General features: G+C 47.2%; 1 protein-coding gene and 3 non-coding genes across 7 annotated transcripts; all 4 read right to left on the reverse strand.

Moving 5' to 3' along the window:
• Positions 1-889: 889 nt before the first annotated feature.
• Positions 890-15,776, reverse strand: PABPC4 (poly(A) binding protein cytoplasmic 4). 4 transcript variants are annotated; one of them, XM_065650576.1, is made up of 16 exons: positions 15,668-15,776; positions 14,704-14,926; positions 8,595-8,788; positions 8,176-8,291; positions 7,556-7,695; positions 7,198-7,292; positions 6,446-6,583; positions 5,763-5,858; positions 4,991-5,263; positions 4,645-4,732; positions 4,353-4,472; positions 3,649-3,776; positions 2,906-2,999; positions 2,313-2,443; positions 2,124-2,223; positions 890-1,239 (listed from the first exon to the last, which is right to left on the reverse strand). In XM_065650576.1, the coding sequence occupies exons 2-15, from the start codon at positions 14,894-14,896 to the stop codon at positions 2,137-2,139; spliced, it is 1,893 nt and encodes a 630-aa protein (XP_065506648.1). In that variant the 5' UTR covers positions 14,897-14,926; positions 15,668-15,776; the 3' UTR covers positions 890-1,239; positions 2,124-2,136. The 4 variants fall into 4 exon arrangements, with proteins under 4 accessions (XP_065506648.1, XP_065506651.1, XP_065506649.1 ...); XM_065650579.1 differs by lacking the exon at positions 15,668-15,776 and adding an exon at positions 15,635-15,652; XM_065650577.1 differs by lacking the exon at positions 15,668-15,776 and adding an exon at positions 15,421-15,609.
• Positions 4,079-4,203, reverse strand: LOC135997874 (small nucleolar RNA SNORA55). The gene has a single exon (XR_010607498.1). It is a non-coding gene; the product is annotated as a small nucleolar RNA SNORA55 (small nucleolar RNA).
• On the reverse strand, positions 5,359-5,489 carry LOC135997873 (small nucleolar RNA SNORA55). Its single transcript, XR_010607497.1, has one exon. It is a non-coding gene; the product is annotated as a small nucleolar RNA SNORA55 (small nucleolar RNA).
• Positions 6,003-6,135, reverse strand: LOC135997872 (small nucleolar RNA SNORA55). The gene has a single exon (XR_010607496.1). It is a non-coding gene; the product is annotated as a small nucleolar RNA SNORA55 (small nucleolar RNA).
• Positions 15,777-16,337: the final 561 nt, after the last annotated feature.

Below are 16,337 nucleotides of genomic sequence, written 5' to 3' on the forward strand. Positions count from 1 at the left end.
CACCTCGGAACTCCGCCCAACGAGGCCACGCCCGCCTCGGAACTCCGCCCACGCACCCGCGGCCACGCCCACCTTGGAACTCCGCCCAACGAGGCCACGCCCACCTCGGAACTCCGCCCACCCACCCGCGGCCACGCCCACCTCGGAACTCCGCCCCACGCGGTCACGCCCACCTCAGAGCTCCGCCCACATGCCCGCGGCCACGCCCGCCTCGGAACTCCGCCCACTGTCACGCCCACTCCGCCGTTCCGGGGGCTGCGAGCGGCTTCCCCAGGGCGTTTTCAAAGGGGATTTTGGGTTATTTTACCAGAAAAACGAGACGGACCTGGGTCAGGAACACCCCCGAACCGTTCCTGCGCCCCCCCGGGACCGGCCGTCCCCGCCTTCCAGGGCTTTCCGGGAGCCTCATTTCCACCGAGGAGCGAGTGTCCACCCCCGGGTAGACAAGGTGTCCCTCTTTCCACTTACTCAAAAAGATCACTCAAAGAAGTTCACAAAGCATTTATCAACCCTACTGCAGCCACCTTTAGCATATAAAATATTAAAGATCCAGCTGAAATTGTACAAATGCGCATAAAGAACAGCAAAGCACCTCTCCTGCTGAAGACAAAAGCCAAACCCCTTTTTTCTGCTTCACTTGAAAGAAAAAAAACCAACCTCTCAAACCGTTTAATTAGATCACCACTTAGTTACATTCATCTCTCATTCAGACACTAACCAAACCCAACTTAATCAGCCTGGAGCATAATTTTAACAAAGCCGCTTTAAAAAAGTGATTGTCCAAAATAAACAAGCAGAATAACTCAATTAAAATCACAATTTTAATGTATCAAATACATGAGAGCTAAGCCATATCACATTTACTTATAAAATCTAGAGAAATGACGACAAATGCAGTGAAAGGTTTTATTCCTTTATTGTTAAACACTTTCCAGACTTTCCAAACAGGATTGTTCAAGTTAAAACCAAAACCACAAAATATTTTCAACCCAAAATCCTCAATGTCCGCCTCAGAAGATGCAAAGGGCAGCTCTGTCCTGACCGCGAAGGAAAGCTTGCACGCCTAACTCTGCGTTTGGAAACCTAGAGCTTCAGAGTTGGCTTTTTAAATAAGATCCGAAAGATTAGTTTACAAAATGCAATATAACTATGTGATATGATGAGATCTGCAGGACAGTGAAGAATCTTCAAGCGTCTCGAGCTGATGTCTATGAAGGGGCTATTTGGCTTCTTTGCATCCTAGAAAAGACAAAGATGAGTTACCGACCCAACTCACCCCAGGCTGGGGACCTTCCCTGCATTACAAATCACAAGGACCCCACTAGAATTTACAAGGTACAGAACAGCTGTTGTGGAAAATATCCATTTCTGATCATCTGACAAGAAAACTCAGCTTTTTAGCAGAGTTGACTGGAGCCACTGAGAAATACAAGGATGAAAATATAAGAACCTTCATCATTCTTCGCCATTTGGAGTTGTGACATCTGACCACAACAGCTTCACAAGAAGAGCTGAAAACCATCAATTCCAAACAACCCACAGAAAAACAGATCATCAAAAGCAAGAAGAACCATTCAAATAATCAAAACCTTATTTGGAAGTTTAACAAAAGGCAGCTCCAAACACCGGGACAGCATTTACTTGGACAGACCTGTGCAACGAAGTGACATTCCCAAACCAGCACTTCAACACCCGCTGCGGGCAGATGACTGGCAGGATGAGGAACGAGCATTAACAGCCCGTTTAGCCTCAAAGTCACGACAACAGCTTGTGTTTCTCTCATTTTCTTTCGCACATTAGCAGTTTCACACGACTCATCTCAATACATTATCCTTCCCTGACATGTCAACCACCAGGAACACTTCAGGGACTTATGCAATGTCTTTCTGACGCTTAATTAAAATAGGATTTCTGAAGAATATTTCTAAAGTGTCTGCAATAAGGACTCTGTTGGGAGAAACTTCATTAGGCGTTTTGTTTTTTAAAGAGTGAACTAAAAATCAGACAAGTGCTGCACCCAGACCTACACGGACCTCCAGCCATTCACTAACAACCATGCAAATAAAGTTGATTTACTCTGATTCTGGAAGCTTTTAAGTGAAGCTGATGACCAAGACACTCACCAGTTTTCCTGGTTTAAGAGGTAGCAGCAACCACGCCCACCTTCTGGGCAGCTTCTTTCTTGGCTTGGTGAGCCTGCAACACCGCAACGGCCTCCTCCACCTTGGGGAGACACAGCACCCGCTGAGATGTGGTTTTCCCGACCAACACCTCCCAAAATCCAGCCCATCTCAAGGACCAGGGCAGGTTACCTTTGACCGGAGGGACTCGGGAGACTCCAGCATGTGCAGCAGCTCTGAGTTGTCAATCTCCAGCAGCATTCCCGTGATCTTCCCCGCAAGGCTGGGGTGCATAGCTTGGATCAGAGGGAACAAACGCTCCCCTAGGGGAAAAAAAAAAAGAGTATAGAATCACAATGTCAGGGATTGGAAGGGACCTCAAAAGCTCATCCAGTCCAATCCCCCCGCTGGAGCAGGAACACCCAGATGAGGTTACACAGGAAGGTGTCCAGGCTGGTTTGAACGTCTGCAGAGAAGGAGACTCCACAACCTCCCTGGGCAGCCTGGGCCAGGCTCTGGCACCCTCACCATGAAGAAGTTTCTTCTCACATTTAAAGTGGAACCTCCTGTGTTCCAGTTTGCACCCATTGCCCCTTGTCCTACCATTGGTTGTCACCAAGAAGAGCCTGGCTCCATCCTCCTGACACTCACCCTTTCCATATTGATAACCATGAATGAGGTCAAATGAGGTTCAGACAGCAGAGTTTCAGTTCAAAAGTCATCTTTGAAATCCGAAGGGATTTCCAAAGCAAAATGCAAACTGTAAGCAGTGGAGTTTCACTTACCCAGCATCTGTTTCTGCTCCTGGGGGGGGGCAGCCGCCAGCATGGAGGCCGTGAGTGGCTCCTGCCCCTGCACGTGGACCGCGGGCTGAGGCGCCTAGAGAAGGGCAGACGTGAGCTTTCTGAAACACGTACTAAGCTGATTGCTTCATATTTAGAGGCAGTAAGAATATATTCTCTCCTAAAACACGTTTGTCAAGCTTACAGCTGGCAAGTTTCAGAAAAGGACAGATAAGGTGCCATTGGTTCAAAAACAGGCTACCTCCAAGTCCTGAACTCAAAATCACATAATGTCACACACGGGCGCTGGAAATATCTTACAAAAACTGTAAATCTCTTACAGAAACTGGATGAAGCACGGTGAGACAAATAGCACAATTGAGAAAGAGCAACATCCCTGCCTGCTTTTTGTACAATGCAGAAGTTTGAGAGAAGCAAATTGGGACTTCAATGAGGATTTGACAAAGAGGTGAGAGAATGAATAGTTGCAAAACAGGAAAGCAAAGAACTGAGAAAAATATTCTTAAAACAAATCTGGGTAAAAAAGGGCTTGCAAGTATAAGACAGAGAAACCAATGAGGTTGCCCTGGCAAAGGTACAACAGCCAGGTTTTTAAGTTTCAAATTATGATGCCTGTCCGGGTTCTAAAAGTAGCTTGAAATTGCTGCAAAAACACCTCAGTTGCACACAAAACCTGCTGGACTGAAGAAACCGCAGGGCCCTCCCGGCCCAGCCCCTGGTGTTACCTGCAAAGGCTGCACCGCGGGGTGAGGGCTGCGCACGCTGGAGGCGTATTTGTAAGGAGGAACCGCGCGGGGAGCGGGGGCAGCGACAGGCGGACGAGGACCTAAATTCTGCGCTGCGGCGCCAACACCTGCAAAAGAAGAGGAGGACAGAACTGCACACACCTGTAGCAACACGCAAGTTGAGATGTCTGATATCAACTGCGGAATTCGGACTACGGCCTGCAGAGTCTAATAACTCTTTAGAAACTGGTGTCTCGAAAATGCAACTGGCTGCTTTAGGAAGCGGCTGTTCTCCCTAAACTACACCATGCATTCCACATCCTGCATTTAAGATATTTTCTAGTTATTCACTGGAATAAAATGAATTTGGATGCCCTACTCTGAAAACAATATCCATAACCTACAGTCTTTTTTGGTTTTTTGGTATGGTCAATGTTGCAGAGGTGTAGAGCTGAGTTCCGAACCAGCGGAAAGCAACCCATCTGGATTTGTGCTGTCGCACCAACTGTCCCCAGACCTGCACTGCACAGGAAGGAATAGGAAAGATTCAGGTGCTGTCTCTGCCCCTTGCTCCAGGTGGCCTTTGGTTATCCATAGCTGACAACCATCTTTGGAAGTAAAAAAAATAAAAATAAAAATCAAATCTCAAGAGCATCCTCCTCCCTCAGAGCCAAGGGGAAGAGCCTGGGAGGCAGACAGCTTACCAACTCGCTGGGCAGCGGCAGGGAGGCCACGAGAGGCCGGAGCATTGCCGGCTGGGGCCAGATGGCGCAGTGCTGGCCGTGGTCCAGACTGGCGCATGGCATTTGGCATTCCCTGGAAGCCTAATGGAAGAAATGAGGGGAAACCTCAAAACAGAACTGACCGGCAAGTCACGACACAGTCAGCTACAGGAAGCAGTTGGGGTTGTGCGCAGAAAGGAAAGCATGCATCGCTCTTGTGGAAAGTACAGCTGAGAGAGTCACGCAACTAAAATATTGTCTCTAGCGTGCTCACCTTGAGGTCTCCCTCCTTGCTGCCAGCGTGGGTTGGGTCTCATCTGCGTCATTTGGTTGGGTGCATAGTAAGTGGGTCTGCTCTGAGCCTGAAAAAAGATCAGAGGCGACATCTAAGCGAGGAACAAACCTTATTTACAACATGTTTTGGCAGTTGGTGCCAGGGCTCAACACTCTATTCACATTAAGGGAACAGGCAGCTGGGAAGTCACAGAATTAACTCCACTGACTGCACCCCTCATCAGGATTTATTTGCTTATGGGCATAAGAAAGGATCAACGAGGTTACTGCAGCTGAACCATCAAAGCTCCAAGACAGGTTAAAAAACCCACACTAGCTCAGCTCACCTGGGGCACAGCAGGCATGAAATACCCCCCAGCAGCAGGCTGGAACTGATTAATGATTGTGTTGGCAGGCAGGGCTCTCATCCCAGCAATCCGCTGCATGTACTGATTAGTGAGATGGGCCTTTCGCTCTTCTTTCCTTTGTGCGAGTGCAACATACAACGGCTTTGAGCCCACAATTCGCCCGTTCATCTCTGTCACAGCTTTCGTAGCTTCCTCTGGAGAGGAAAAGCAGACAAAGCCAAACCCTTTGCTCCGTCCGTCTTCCAGCATCACCTGCAGTAAAGATCAATTGCTAGTGGAGCACCATTGCAAGAACTTGGCCTAAAAATCCACATTTTTAAGTGTCAGATTTCAGACAGGTAGGACCTAACTGTTGCAGAGGTGTAGAGACAGGTACTCACTGAATCAAATCACCTGCCTGGATTTACTCTGCTCTTCTGTGAGCACCATGTATCCCCAGGCCCACACTGCACAGTTAGGAATGGGAAAGATTTGGTGCTGCCTCTAAACACAGGCAGGGAAATGTCACGTCATGTTCACTGGGAGTCACCTCAAACAAGCAAGTTTGCCACTTCCCAACTCCTCTTTACATGAGGGAATGAAGCAAGTTCTCGGTAAAATTCCACTGAGGCCCAAAGAAATCTGTGTATATACTAGTCCAGATGTTCTTAGGGCAATGACCAGGACATAAAAGACCTGCCCTTCAATCCCATGTCGATCACAGTTCCTTCTTCAGGCTTTAAAATCCAAATCCCCCAAAATCCCACAATACCTTGGCACTTGTTATTGACCCAAAAGGTGAGAACTCCTTCCTCAGTTTTTCATCATCTATAGTGTCATCTAGGTTTTTAATGTACAGGTTAACACCCTAGAAGGGAAAGAACAATAAGACAATAATAACACTAAAGAAAATCCTGAGCACATTGACATCCATCTGCCAGAGCTGCAACTTGTCTGAAAACTCTTAATTTAGCATCATGTTCCTTTCGTACCACCCAAAGCTGAAGGCGATAAATGTTGCAAAGGTGTAGAGACAAGTCCCACTGTGGTGAAAGGGAGCTCGTCTGGATTTCCTCTGCTGTCCTGTTGCATCGCGTATCCCCAGCCCAGCACGGTATCGCAAGGAATGGGAAAGATTCAGATGCATCTGACACGACCCCATTTTGCCATAAACTGGAGACACAACAGCACAGGGTTATGCTGTCTCATTCTGTCCTTTTAGGTATCCCCACTTGAAAACAAAGGAGACTGCAGGACTGTTTTCTCATGTCCTCCTAAATATTTTACTGCAAGATTACGCCCTGATGCCCCCTTTGCCACCAAATACCAGAGTCACCTTTACATTTTAACTCCCAGGATCTCTCATAGGACAACGACCAAGTACTTCATCAATTCCTTTCAAGTCTGCCAGACTGAAAACGGTGTTTTAGTTCAGAAAAGGAACAGACTATTCACCTGGTACCGGCTGAGTCTTTCTTGTTTTAGCTGTTCAAACTTCCGTTTCAGCTCTGCCTGGCGCTCAACCTTCTTCTGTGCTCGGCCCACAAATACCATTTTCCCGTTGATGTCCTTTCCATTCATTTCCTCTACTGCCTGGACAGAGAGTTCAAGAGGAAACTGTCAACTGCTGAAACAAGATAGCACCTCATCCTGTTAAGAACAGGACTGTCCAAAGTTCACATTGTATCCCTGCCTGTCAGCCAATAAGCAAAAGTTGACGCATTACCTTTGCACCACTTCTTCCGTGTAACCATGGGCTAATTAACGACACTGAAGTTATCAGGAGACCATGCTGACACCACCACTGTAAACGGTGGATTAACCACAACTTGTGAATTTATCCCCACCCCTTCTTGTAATTAAGGCCAAATTTTAGCAAGCATTCTGCTTAGAGAACACGATTTCTAAGCAACGTTCTTACTCTAGATGCCTTCCTCCTCCTGAAGCCCTGCATTGTACTTACTTCTGCAACAATTAACGTTCTTGATTATACCAAGACACTCTGTGCAGATCTAATAACCTGGAGAAATGCCAAGTTACCCCTGAATGTCAAGCTAGTAAGGTGCAAAAGTTTTCTAAGTCTGCACATCTAGAAGAGGTTATGCTTGAGGCAGCATCTTCTCTCATTTTAGTAACAGGCTCCTATGATAAACCAAGTCAGTTTTTCTTCTCTGAGGATACCCAAGCAGCGTAAAAACCGGTCATACCTTGTTAGCATCTTCATGCTTTTCAAAGCTTACAAAGCCAAAGCCTTTGGATTTTCCAGTGGGGTCTGTCATCACTTTAACACTCAGAGTTTTACCTGTTACCAAAGGACAGGGCTAGTAAAACATCATAAAACTATTTCAAGACTATTAAACTTCACATAATAGCCCCAGCCTTCTCTCCCTCATCTGCTAGGCAGCCTCTGCCTCCTGTCCAACATTTGGCACAACTGCTACCCACACCTCGACACTTCATATCCCTCGAAGTGACTCACGTAGAGGTAATACAGATGGTAGCAGCACTGTTAAAGAACCACAGGTCATGAATTCACAGCCTCATTAAAAGTGTTTCTGTATTTACCATATTTGCTGAAGAGCTCTTTTAGTCTTTCGTCATCCATGTCATCCCCAAAGTTTTTAATATAAACATTGGTGAATTCCTTTGCCTTGGCTCCCAACTCAGCCTCCCGCTCTTTACGAGACTTGAATCTCCCAACAAATCTGTAAGAAAGAATGAAAATCCCAATAAGCAGCTTGTTTTCAAGAGCTGAAAAATAACGTGTGATTCACAGTGAGGCCAAAAAAAAAAAAAATGAGTGTGTAGTAGGAGCTGGGAATAGGGACAAGAAAGGGTGGCAGGGGAAGGACAAACAAGCCACAGACCAACCAGAAAAATCACCTGTGCTACGGTTGGCCGAAGATGCCCACCCAGCTCTGCAGTGGAGAGAGTATTGGCCACAGAAACCCCCCCCAGCCCACCAGCAGAGAGGTGGCAAATCAAGGCTTGGTTAGGAACCCCCACCAGCCCTGGAATGGAGGGGGAACAGGCCATGGCGTGGGCAGGGTCACTCACCAGCCCTGGAGTGGAGAGGTAGCAGCCCAAGGCTCGGGCCAGGAGAACCAGTGCCTTGTGTGTCCCTGTTAATACCCAGACGCATCACGGTTCATGCGATCGTTGCTGCTTCTGGCTGTGACACTCACACTTTGCGGTCGTTGAGCAGCATGCCGTTCATCTTCTCGATGGCTCTATCTGCAGCGTCCTGGGTCTCAAAGTGCACAAATGCGTAGCCCTTAGAGCCATTCTCATCACACACCACCTGGACATGTGGAAGGAAAACAAAACGTCAGCTCTCTGAACACGTTTTCTCCTCAGCCACAAGGCCAGCCCGCAAAAATAGCTTACTGCCAAGGGTCAGCGCTAGGAAGATGTTATTGTGCTTCAGATTTGCACACTTCATAACCAAATCTGACATAATTTCATTAATCCCTGAGCTTTTGGTCAACTCTGCCTTTTAGAGACCCCACTCCTCATTTGGTGAAACATGTCCCTTCCACTTCCTACGTGGGACCTATCTGATGTCACCACTATAACAGAATTTGACAAAGTAACCACATCTCACCTTGCAGGACAAAATATTCCCAAACGCTGAGAATGTGTCATAAAGTGCCTTGTTATCAATGGATTTGTCCAGGTTCTTAATGAAGACATTCCCAACCCCTGACTTCCTCAAGGAGGGGTCCCTCTGAGACCACATGATGCGAATGGGTTTTCCTTTGATCACATCAAAATTCATGGTGTCTAGAGCACGCTCAGCTGCAAGAGAAGTCAAGAACACATTTCTGTGGGTTGTTAAAGAATATAGGTTTCCATCATGTGGGTGATCGTTTTCCCTAAATTTTACTCAGTTCGCAGAGATATTTGGGGCAATATCGTGGGCAACTGATTTCAATCACTTTTTAACTCAGTGTTTCAAAGGAGGTCCTTGCAGCACGGTCACTAGACATGTTTAAGTATATAACAGGTTTAATAGACTATTTTAAGTTTACATGATGGTAATGTTTGAACAACCACAGCAAAATGAATGTCAAAACACCTGGGGTTTATTAGAGTCTTAACTATTTTAAAAGTAAATTATTATAAAGGCAAACCGCTGCACCCAAAGAAGGAAAGGAAATAGAGGAAACCCTGCCGGGGGGTGGAGGAAGGAAGTAACAAAAGCAACGGTTTGGCTTGTTTACTTTACGTGAAGCTCATATCTACCCATACTCATTTCTATTAAGCAAAAAGGATCATCTCCCTGTCAGGTCAGGGAAAACGTGCATGAGCACGTGGCTGGCTGGGAAAAAGACACGAGTCACCCTCTGCAACTTACGGGGCCAAAAAGTGATCCCCAAGTTGCTCAGTCTAAGGATGACAGCAAGAGTGGACAAAATTCTGGAAAAAAAAAAGTCCATATACCCGATCTGATTAACAAGGAAGTGTTTATCTAAGTTCTAAAACCCCAGCACCGTCATTCTAACCTACACTGAAACCACCCTCCCAGATTCTATTTCTGCTACCTACTGATATATTAAAAGGATCATTACGTACACACATTAGGATCTTGTTCATAAAATTGAGATGCTTGGGACTCTTCTGTGCCAGAAAACACTCCCAGCATGGAGCTCACAGAGAAAAAGAGAGACTGTTAATTCCCAGCATGAAGCAGGGAAAGAGAGGTACAGACAGGCATTAAAATCAAGGAATATTAACAGGGCAGAACACAAGTTTTCCAAATTTGTTTGTCTCAATTCTTCCAGGCCACCTTCACACAGTGATACTTGCTGATTAGATTTCAGGAGCAGTAAATTCAAGGAAAATGCCAATTCCAGAGTAACTATTCAGAGTTTCACAGAACCATCTCTACAAACTCCAAGGGGACGTTGCCTACAAAAGTCTCCTGCACTCCCTACCTGCAAAGCCAGTCTGAACTACTGCATGGAAGTTTCTCAGAATTGTTCATGCGCTTTGAAAATGTCTTTTGTCGTTGCTTTTTAAACTCAAGTGGTGCTATTACAATTCTCCTATTTTCCCCAGTCCTGCACACATACACCCAGCTGGGAAACAAGCTCTGCTGGATTTCATTCCTGAAGTAGTCAGACTTGCAGCAAAAATAAAATAAAAAGGTAAGGAGGAAAGTCATACTTGCTAGGACTCTACTAGCTCTGTTTAGTCAAAGGTGCTAAATTCAATTAACAGCCATGCTAAAATGATTCCTTAGCTGCTACTGGGAACCAGTGCAACCGAGGTTCTCCCTGCAGTCCATTCCTAGTAGGCACTTCAGCAGGCGACTTGGTCCGGCTTCTCAAATTTGGCAGTGTTTATTTATAGCAGGGAGAGGTCCTCCTGAAGCATGCATTGGCAAGGACACAGACCGGTTGCATATACCATTTGCAGCAGAACCAGGGCTCCTGCTGAAAGGTGACAAGCAGATGGAGCGGCGGCACACAGGCAGAGGGGACTGTGAAACACCGCAGCGCCTACCGAGATAGAGATTAGTTGTGAACTTGCTCCCAGTTCTTTCAAGGTTCCCAAGTATATACTTCAGCAGATACTATTGCACTGCTCTTTCAACAGCTTGCTAGTATTCCACTATTATTACACTGTTTGAAATCCACCCTGACACCTCTCGTGAGCAGGAGCCCTCGATGGATCCCCTGATTTGAGGAAGATCTGCCATACTTACAGGTGGAAATTCAACCATGCTCCACCAGGACCTAAGAGAGCCTGGAAAGGATCGGCACGAGATATGTGAATGATTCAGACTAAGCACATCTGATTCATTTCCTTAATCTGAGCAAACACCTTCTCATTTTTCTTCTATTTAAATCACAAAGCTTCAGCCATTTCAGTTCCTGTAGCTGCTTCTCTCCCACCGGTTCCTGTCATCCCCCCAGCAGACTCAACTGCAACTCATATATAACATTATACACACTCTTAACCCCTTTCGTTCTTCCTTTTCATTCCTCTTCCATAGCCTGCTGGATGAACACTCCTTGTAGCCTGCCTTAGGCCTCAAAGTAACTCATCTCCCTTCCAGGCTCCTTGATGCAGAGCTCACACAATGCCGGAATTAGCAACTGCGGTTGAGCAGCATAAAGGCAGATAACCACACAGCCCAGGATTCACCCAGGAGAGACTGCACAAGGAGCTCTGTTCTGCAAAGACGGCTGCTCCACAAACCTCCAGGCTCTCGCTTACATCACTAAGCAGAAAAGACCCAACGAAAGCACACAGCATAAATTTAACCACTTATTTTTAAAAGGAGAGGTTGCATACAAAAACTTAAATTATTTGACCACTTGACTTAGGAGAAAATGCTGTTGGCAATGAAGCGTATGTAAGCGACCACTCTTCCCTCCTAACGACACACCTGCATTTATGTTACCAAGGCCTTCTCTTACATTTGCTTCTCTTCTTTAAGGAAAAAGAGACAAAAAGTTTATCTGTGTTCTTCTACACCTTTCTTCAGAGTCACTTATCTTAACCTGAGCTCTGGGTTCCCTCTTGGCTTGGGAAATGTTCTGTTTTCTCTGTACTTCCAGAACAGCTTATCTCCACAGCCAGATTAAAGTTTCTCTGCTTCATTACCTGAGTTGTCATGTCGGGACTGTTGTCAATGGTATGAAACGCTGGAATGCAATTAAATTGCGTGAAATTCAGCTCTTCTTTCAAATGAAATATTTGTTTTCTTTCCCTTCTTCACAGTCAAAAAATAAATATTAAGGACCACAGCCAAGCCTGAACTAGGCAGAACTTTGAAGCGTTTCCTTCATCTATCAGAGTAGGACAGATTCAACATTCAGTGGTTATTACACCAAAGAACTGCAATCAAAACCAGCAGAGCTTGTTTTCACTAAAAATAACTTCTCTGCAGCAGGCTACCAGTTAGACAATGCATGACCAGAAAGTAACCCCTTCCAGGGTCAAGCATCACTCCATTGGCTAACAAAAATATACAGAAAAATGCAGGCTTGGAATCAGAGGAACAGCAGAACTCTGGAAGTGCAGAGCACGTTCGGGATGTGATGGTGGGATCTCCTGGTGGCCCCACACAATGGGGAAGAGTTCTGGTTATTTGACTATTTTCAGTGTCCTTCTCTAGTCATATGGACAGAGTCCTATTTCCCTCCCACACACAAAGTTATTATTTGGCTTTCTTCAGATTTACAAAGCACTCATCCTTCTACAAAGGTGCCAGGGAAATGCAAACTATCATGTATCAACTTCTTTAATACCTACTACCCTTCAATCATACTAACAATGTGTCCACATGAACTTCCCTAAAAGTTTTCAGAGCACGAAGCTTCTTGATTACTTTAAGTGGTATTTTGTAGCATCATCTATCATCGCCTGTAAATCAAAACAGATCCCTACAATGCTAGAGAACACCCCTATCTTTTCACAGGTTTAGTAAAATGAAATCCAAATGCATTCCTGATCACAGATTCCTGGAAGAAAATACAGATCCTTCCATCTCTCAGAAAGCCCTCATGCAGGCAGTACCAAGTACTGCAACTTTGAAAACAAAAGCCAAATTCCTGCATTTGACAATAAGAATTATATTCTTCGTATTCAGGATTTTGCTTCTGAGACCACGACACACCAGCAATGGGCTCATCTTTCCAAAATCAACCGTATATGTTCTGCTGCATTACATTGGGTACAGCAGCTGTTTTCTACTTATGCAAAGTTTGCCGGACAAAAGAAATTCTGGACTTTTCAGAAGAGAACTTTTCCTGAGGGCAGGGGAGCTCGAATATTTCTCCTTCCCAATATTAACTCAATGATTAGGTTGAAATCACTTGACCTTCTAAGATCTACCAGTAATAAGACACCACTTACTTTGTCAAAGTATCACTTGAAGTACCGGGACTTCCTAAAATGTCCGCTGCCTCACCAAGAGCCCAGAATGATGCAACCTCCCTCTAAATTCCTGCCTATTTATTACCACAAAAGATTACCTTGAAATACATTCGAAGGCCACCTGTCTTTGTATGAGAAGCAGAACTGCTTTCTGCTAAAGCAAGCAGGTGTGACTAGTCACTCTTTTAACATCGTAACTACACTTATTATATGGATCTTCGCTACCTCCCCGACATTTACCTGAGGGTCGCGTTCCTTCTTGGCCTTATTTCTGCTGCTTGTTTTTAATTATCCTGCAAAATGAGGTCATAACCTGGACAAAGGCGGGTGAGCCCAGGTAATGCGCCCTTCCCTGTACAGCACATGGACATACCAAGGCAGTTTTTGTAAGAGGCAGGCAGAGCAGACAGGTTCATCAGAGCACAAGAGGACCACAGATACAGGCTCTCAGGTTCTCTCCTCCTCACTGAGAAGCTTTAAAACACAAATATGTTGCTTAGCCTGCATAACAAGCACTTTGGATAGTTTCATGAAGGAGAAATTATGCACTGGGGTGCGATCCACCTGTTTATCAGCCTGGCAAGAGGAAGGTTCAGCAGCGCTGGATCAGATCAGCCAGCATCCCAAGGAAAAGACACGCAGAAGGTACTTGGACCTGGGAGAGAATGGAAGCTAGGATGGCATGGAGTCACAACAGAGTATGGAAAATCCAAACGTTACAGCCAAGAGCTCAAACCTAAGCTCTGCCAGCTTGCAGGAATACAATTTCGTAATAACATTTATGTTTTCTACACAACAAATGCTTTGATCCAAGAACAATATATTACCTCGTGCAAACAGACCACTCGCTGCTGCCTGTAAAAATGTAAAGCAGGATAACCTACTACAGGCTAGAGGAAATTTTACTAGCTGCTGAGATCTGTGCGGTTGTGAATTGATTCTGAATTCAAGGGGAAAGTTCGCTCTCACCTATCCTTTGGATGTCTCTGTCACATCTAGATACTGCTACATCACAGCAGAGAGCAATAAACTTGCACCAGCCAACGGGCAAAGGCTCTGAAAACTAGGGCAGAAAACGCTGACCCATTTTTCTTCCAGAAAAGACATGTTCCAAAATGACCTCTTCTGTCCCATCTTTCACATGCTACTGCTGCTTCAGCTCTGGAATAACTACTTGAACAGGAGCCAAGCTAAACTACGAAAAAAAGAGTCTGGCAACAGCAAATCAGCCTGGCTTCTGCATGTGAGACAACCTGGTTTCCCATGCATTGAACAACGCATCTTCTTTCCCATTAATACAAGAAAATCACCTCCCAGACTGAGAGATCCATCCATTGTTGCTTGCACAAATGCAGCTGCCTGCAGCCCACCAGATCTCCCAGATATTAAATCAGACTGGGTGGGCAGCCAGAGGCTGAACCACCCAAACCAAACGTTCAACCTGCGCTGACTACTCTGAGCTTTTCTTCTGCCAGGGCTGACTGCACGAAGACCCACACAAATAGCCCAAACCTAACACGAGAATGAAGGGGAACACAGTGGAGGTTGTTCTCTTAGGTGCGGAACAAACCCAAGCCTCCAAAGTTTCATATCAGTGAGAAAAATAGGTCAATCTATCAGAGATGTTACCAAGATGTGCATTTGCAGAGTATTTCGGAGACACCAAGCAGCATTCCAGCTTCATTCACTAGTGATTACTTACCCTGTAACACTTTGGTAGGCAGCTACATGGCAATACACATGAGCAGGAGTGTAAATTAGTGGAAAAAAGTGAATAAAAGCGAAGGGAAAAAGCCATAAACGTGGCTGCACACATCACTTACCATCCGCTGGCTGCTGGAAGTTGACATAGGCGTAGCCGAGGGACCGGCGGGTGATCATGTCCCTGCAGACCCGGATGGAGAGGACGGGCCCGGCGGGGCTGAACTTCTCGTAGAGCATGGCCTCGGTGACATCGGGGTGCAGGTCACCCACGTACAGCGACGCCATCGGGTAGCTGCTGGCGGCCGTGTTCATCTTCCACCCAGCACACGCTCCCACCGGGAACTAAGAGGGTTTTATTCTTGAAGTTTCTTTAAGTCAAGCTTTTAGTTAAGTATTTAAACTGGGGGGAAAGGCAAAAATCTGATTTAAAAGCCTCACTAAGCGGGGGGCTGAGATTGGGAGAGGGGGAATGGCAGGAGGCCGGTGACCAGAAGGGGGGACCGTGGCGGGCACAGGGGGATCAGCTGCTCCCCCACACCAGCCCCGGGACAGAGAGCGGCCTGAAAAACCTGCAAAAAACAAAGTTAAGCCTCCAGGAGAGCCGGGCTCAGAAATGAAGCTAAAAATTCATAAACTGGCTCCTAAGCACTTCCCTTGTCAGCTCTGGGGCAAAACCGTCCTCGATCTCCCTAAACCCACATCCCTTATTTTGCATTAAGAGCCTAATTTACCCCCAGCTCCCCAGAGCGGAGGCCGTTGGATTTTCTGAGGTTTAAAAAAAAAAAAAAATAGGAAAAATAAACTTCTCTGGGATATATATATATATTTATACGAACCTTTCTTTTAAAATTAAATCTCCTCCGCCAAGTTTTTATACATATATATATTTAGATCTAGAAAACCGTCCTGCTCTAACGGGGCGACCGACACCACGCGGCGGCCGTTGAGCGCGGGCCGGGCTGACAGGAGCTGTCGGGATCGGGCCCCGCGCTCGCCCGGCGCCCCCGCGCCTCCCCCGCGCCCTCCCCGCCCTCCGGTCCCGGTCCCGGCCCGGGGCGGCGCTGGGCCCGGACACCGACTCACGCGCTGCGGCCCGGCGAGCGGAGAGGCGGCGGCGGGCGGCGGGCGCCCCTTTATAGCCGCCGCGGCGGCGTGAGGAGAGGCCGCCGGGAGGAGGAGGAGGCGGCGGCGGCGGCGGCGGGGCCCGGCGGGGAGCGACCCCCCGCCCGCCCGACGCGCCGCCGCCCGCTGCAGCGACCCCAGCGGGGGGGAGGACCGCGGTGCCGCCCGGGCTGAGGGGACGCGCGGCGCCCGCCCGCCATTTTGGGGTCGCCAGGCGACGACCCTCAGCGGGGAGATGGCGGCCGGCGCCCCTCAGCATTGCCCCGCTGTAGCCTCCTCATGTGTCCCAGGACAAAACTGGGCCTCCATGTCTGCCCAGCACGAGGAATCCCAAATCCCCTGGGCAGTTCTCGCCCCTCATGGTGGATGTGCATCAGGAGGGACTGAAGTTCGCCTTCAGACCCAAGCTGCTCGTCAGCGACACCTGGTTTTCCTCAGGCTGGTCAACAACTTCCCCCTCTCAGCAATGTCCACCGCCCCCAAGTCAGCAAAACACCCCCTAAATAAGCACAACTTCTAACAATCCACACGGTCACCAGGCAAAATGGCGCCTGGGCAGCATTTTGGGGACAGCCGTGCAGCTTCACAGCTCACTCCACATACCGATCCCATGGTGGATGGAGCAACAGCA

Source organism: Caloenas nicobarica, chromosome 23 (genome assembly GCF_036013445.1).
Source record: "Caloenas nicobarica isolate bCalNic1 chromosome 23, bCalNic1.hap1, whole genome shotgun sequence".
Taxonomy (NCBI): domain Eukaryota; kingdom Metazoa; phylum Chordata; class Aves; order Columbiformes; family Columbidae; genus Caloenas; species Caloenas nicobarica.

What these genes read in the sequence shown, in the direction of transcription:
- PABPC4 (XM_065650576.1), bottom strand. Translation starts at nt 14,896, where the DNA reads ATGAACACGGCCGCCAGCAGCTACCCGATGGCGTCGCTGTACGTGGGT. An exon ending in AGCATGAAGATGCTAACAAG is followed by an intron (nt 6,584 to 7,197) that starts GTATGACCGGTT and finishes CTCTCTGTCCAG; the next exon opens with GCAGTAGAGGAAATGAATGG. An exon ending in AAAGACTCAGCCGGTACCAG is followed by an intron (nt 5,859 to 6,445) that starts GTGAATAGTCTG and finishes TTTCCCTTCTAG; the next exon opens with GGTGTTAACCTGTACATTAA.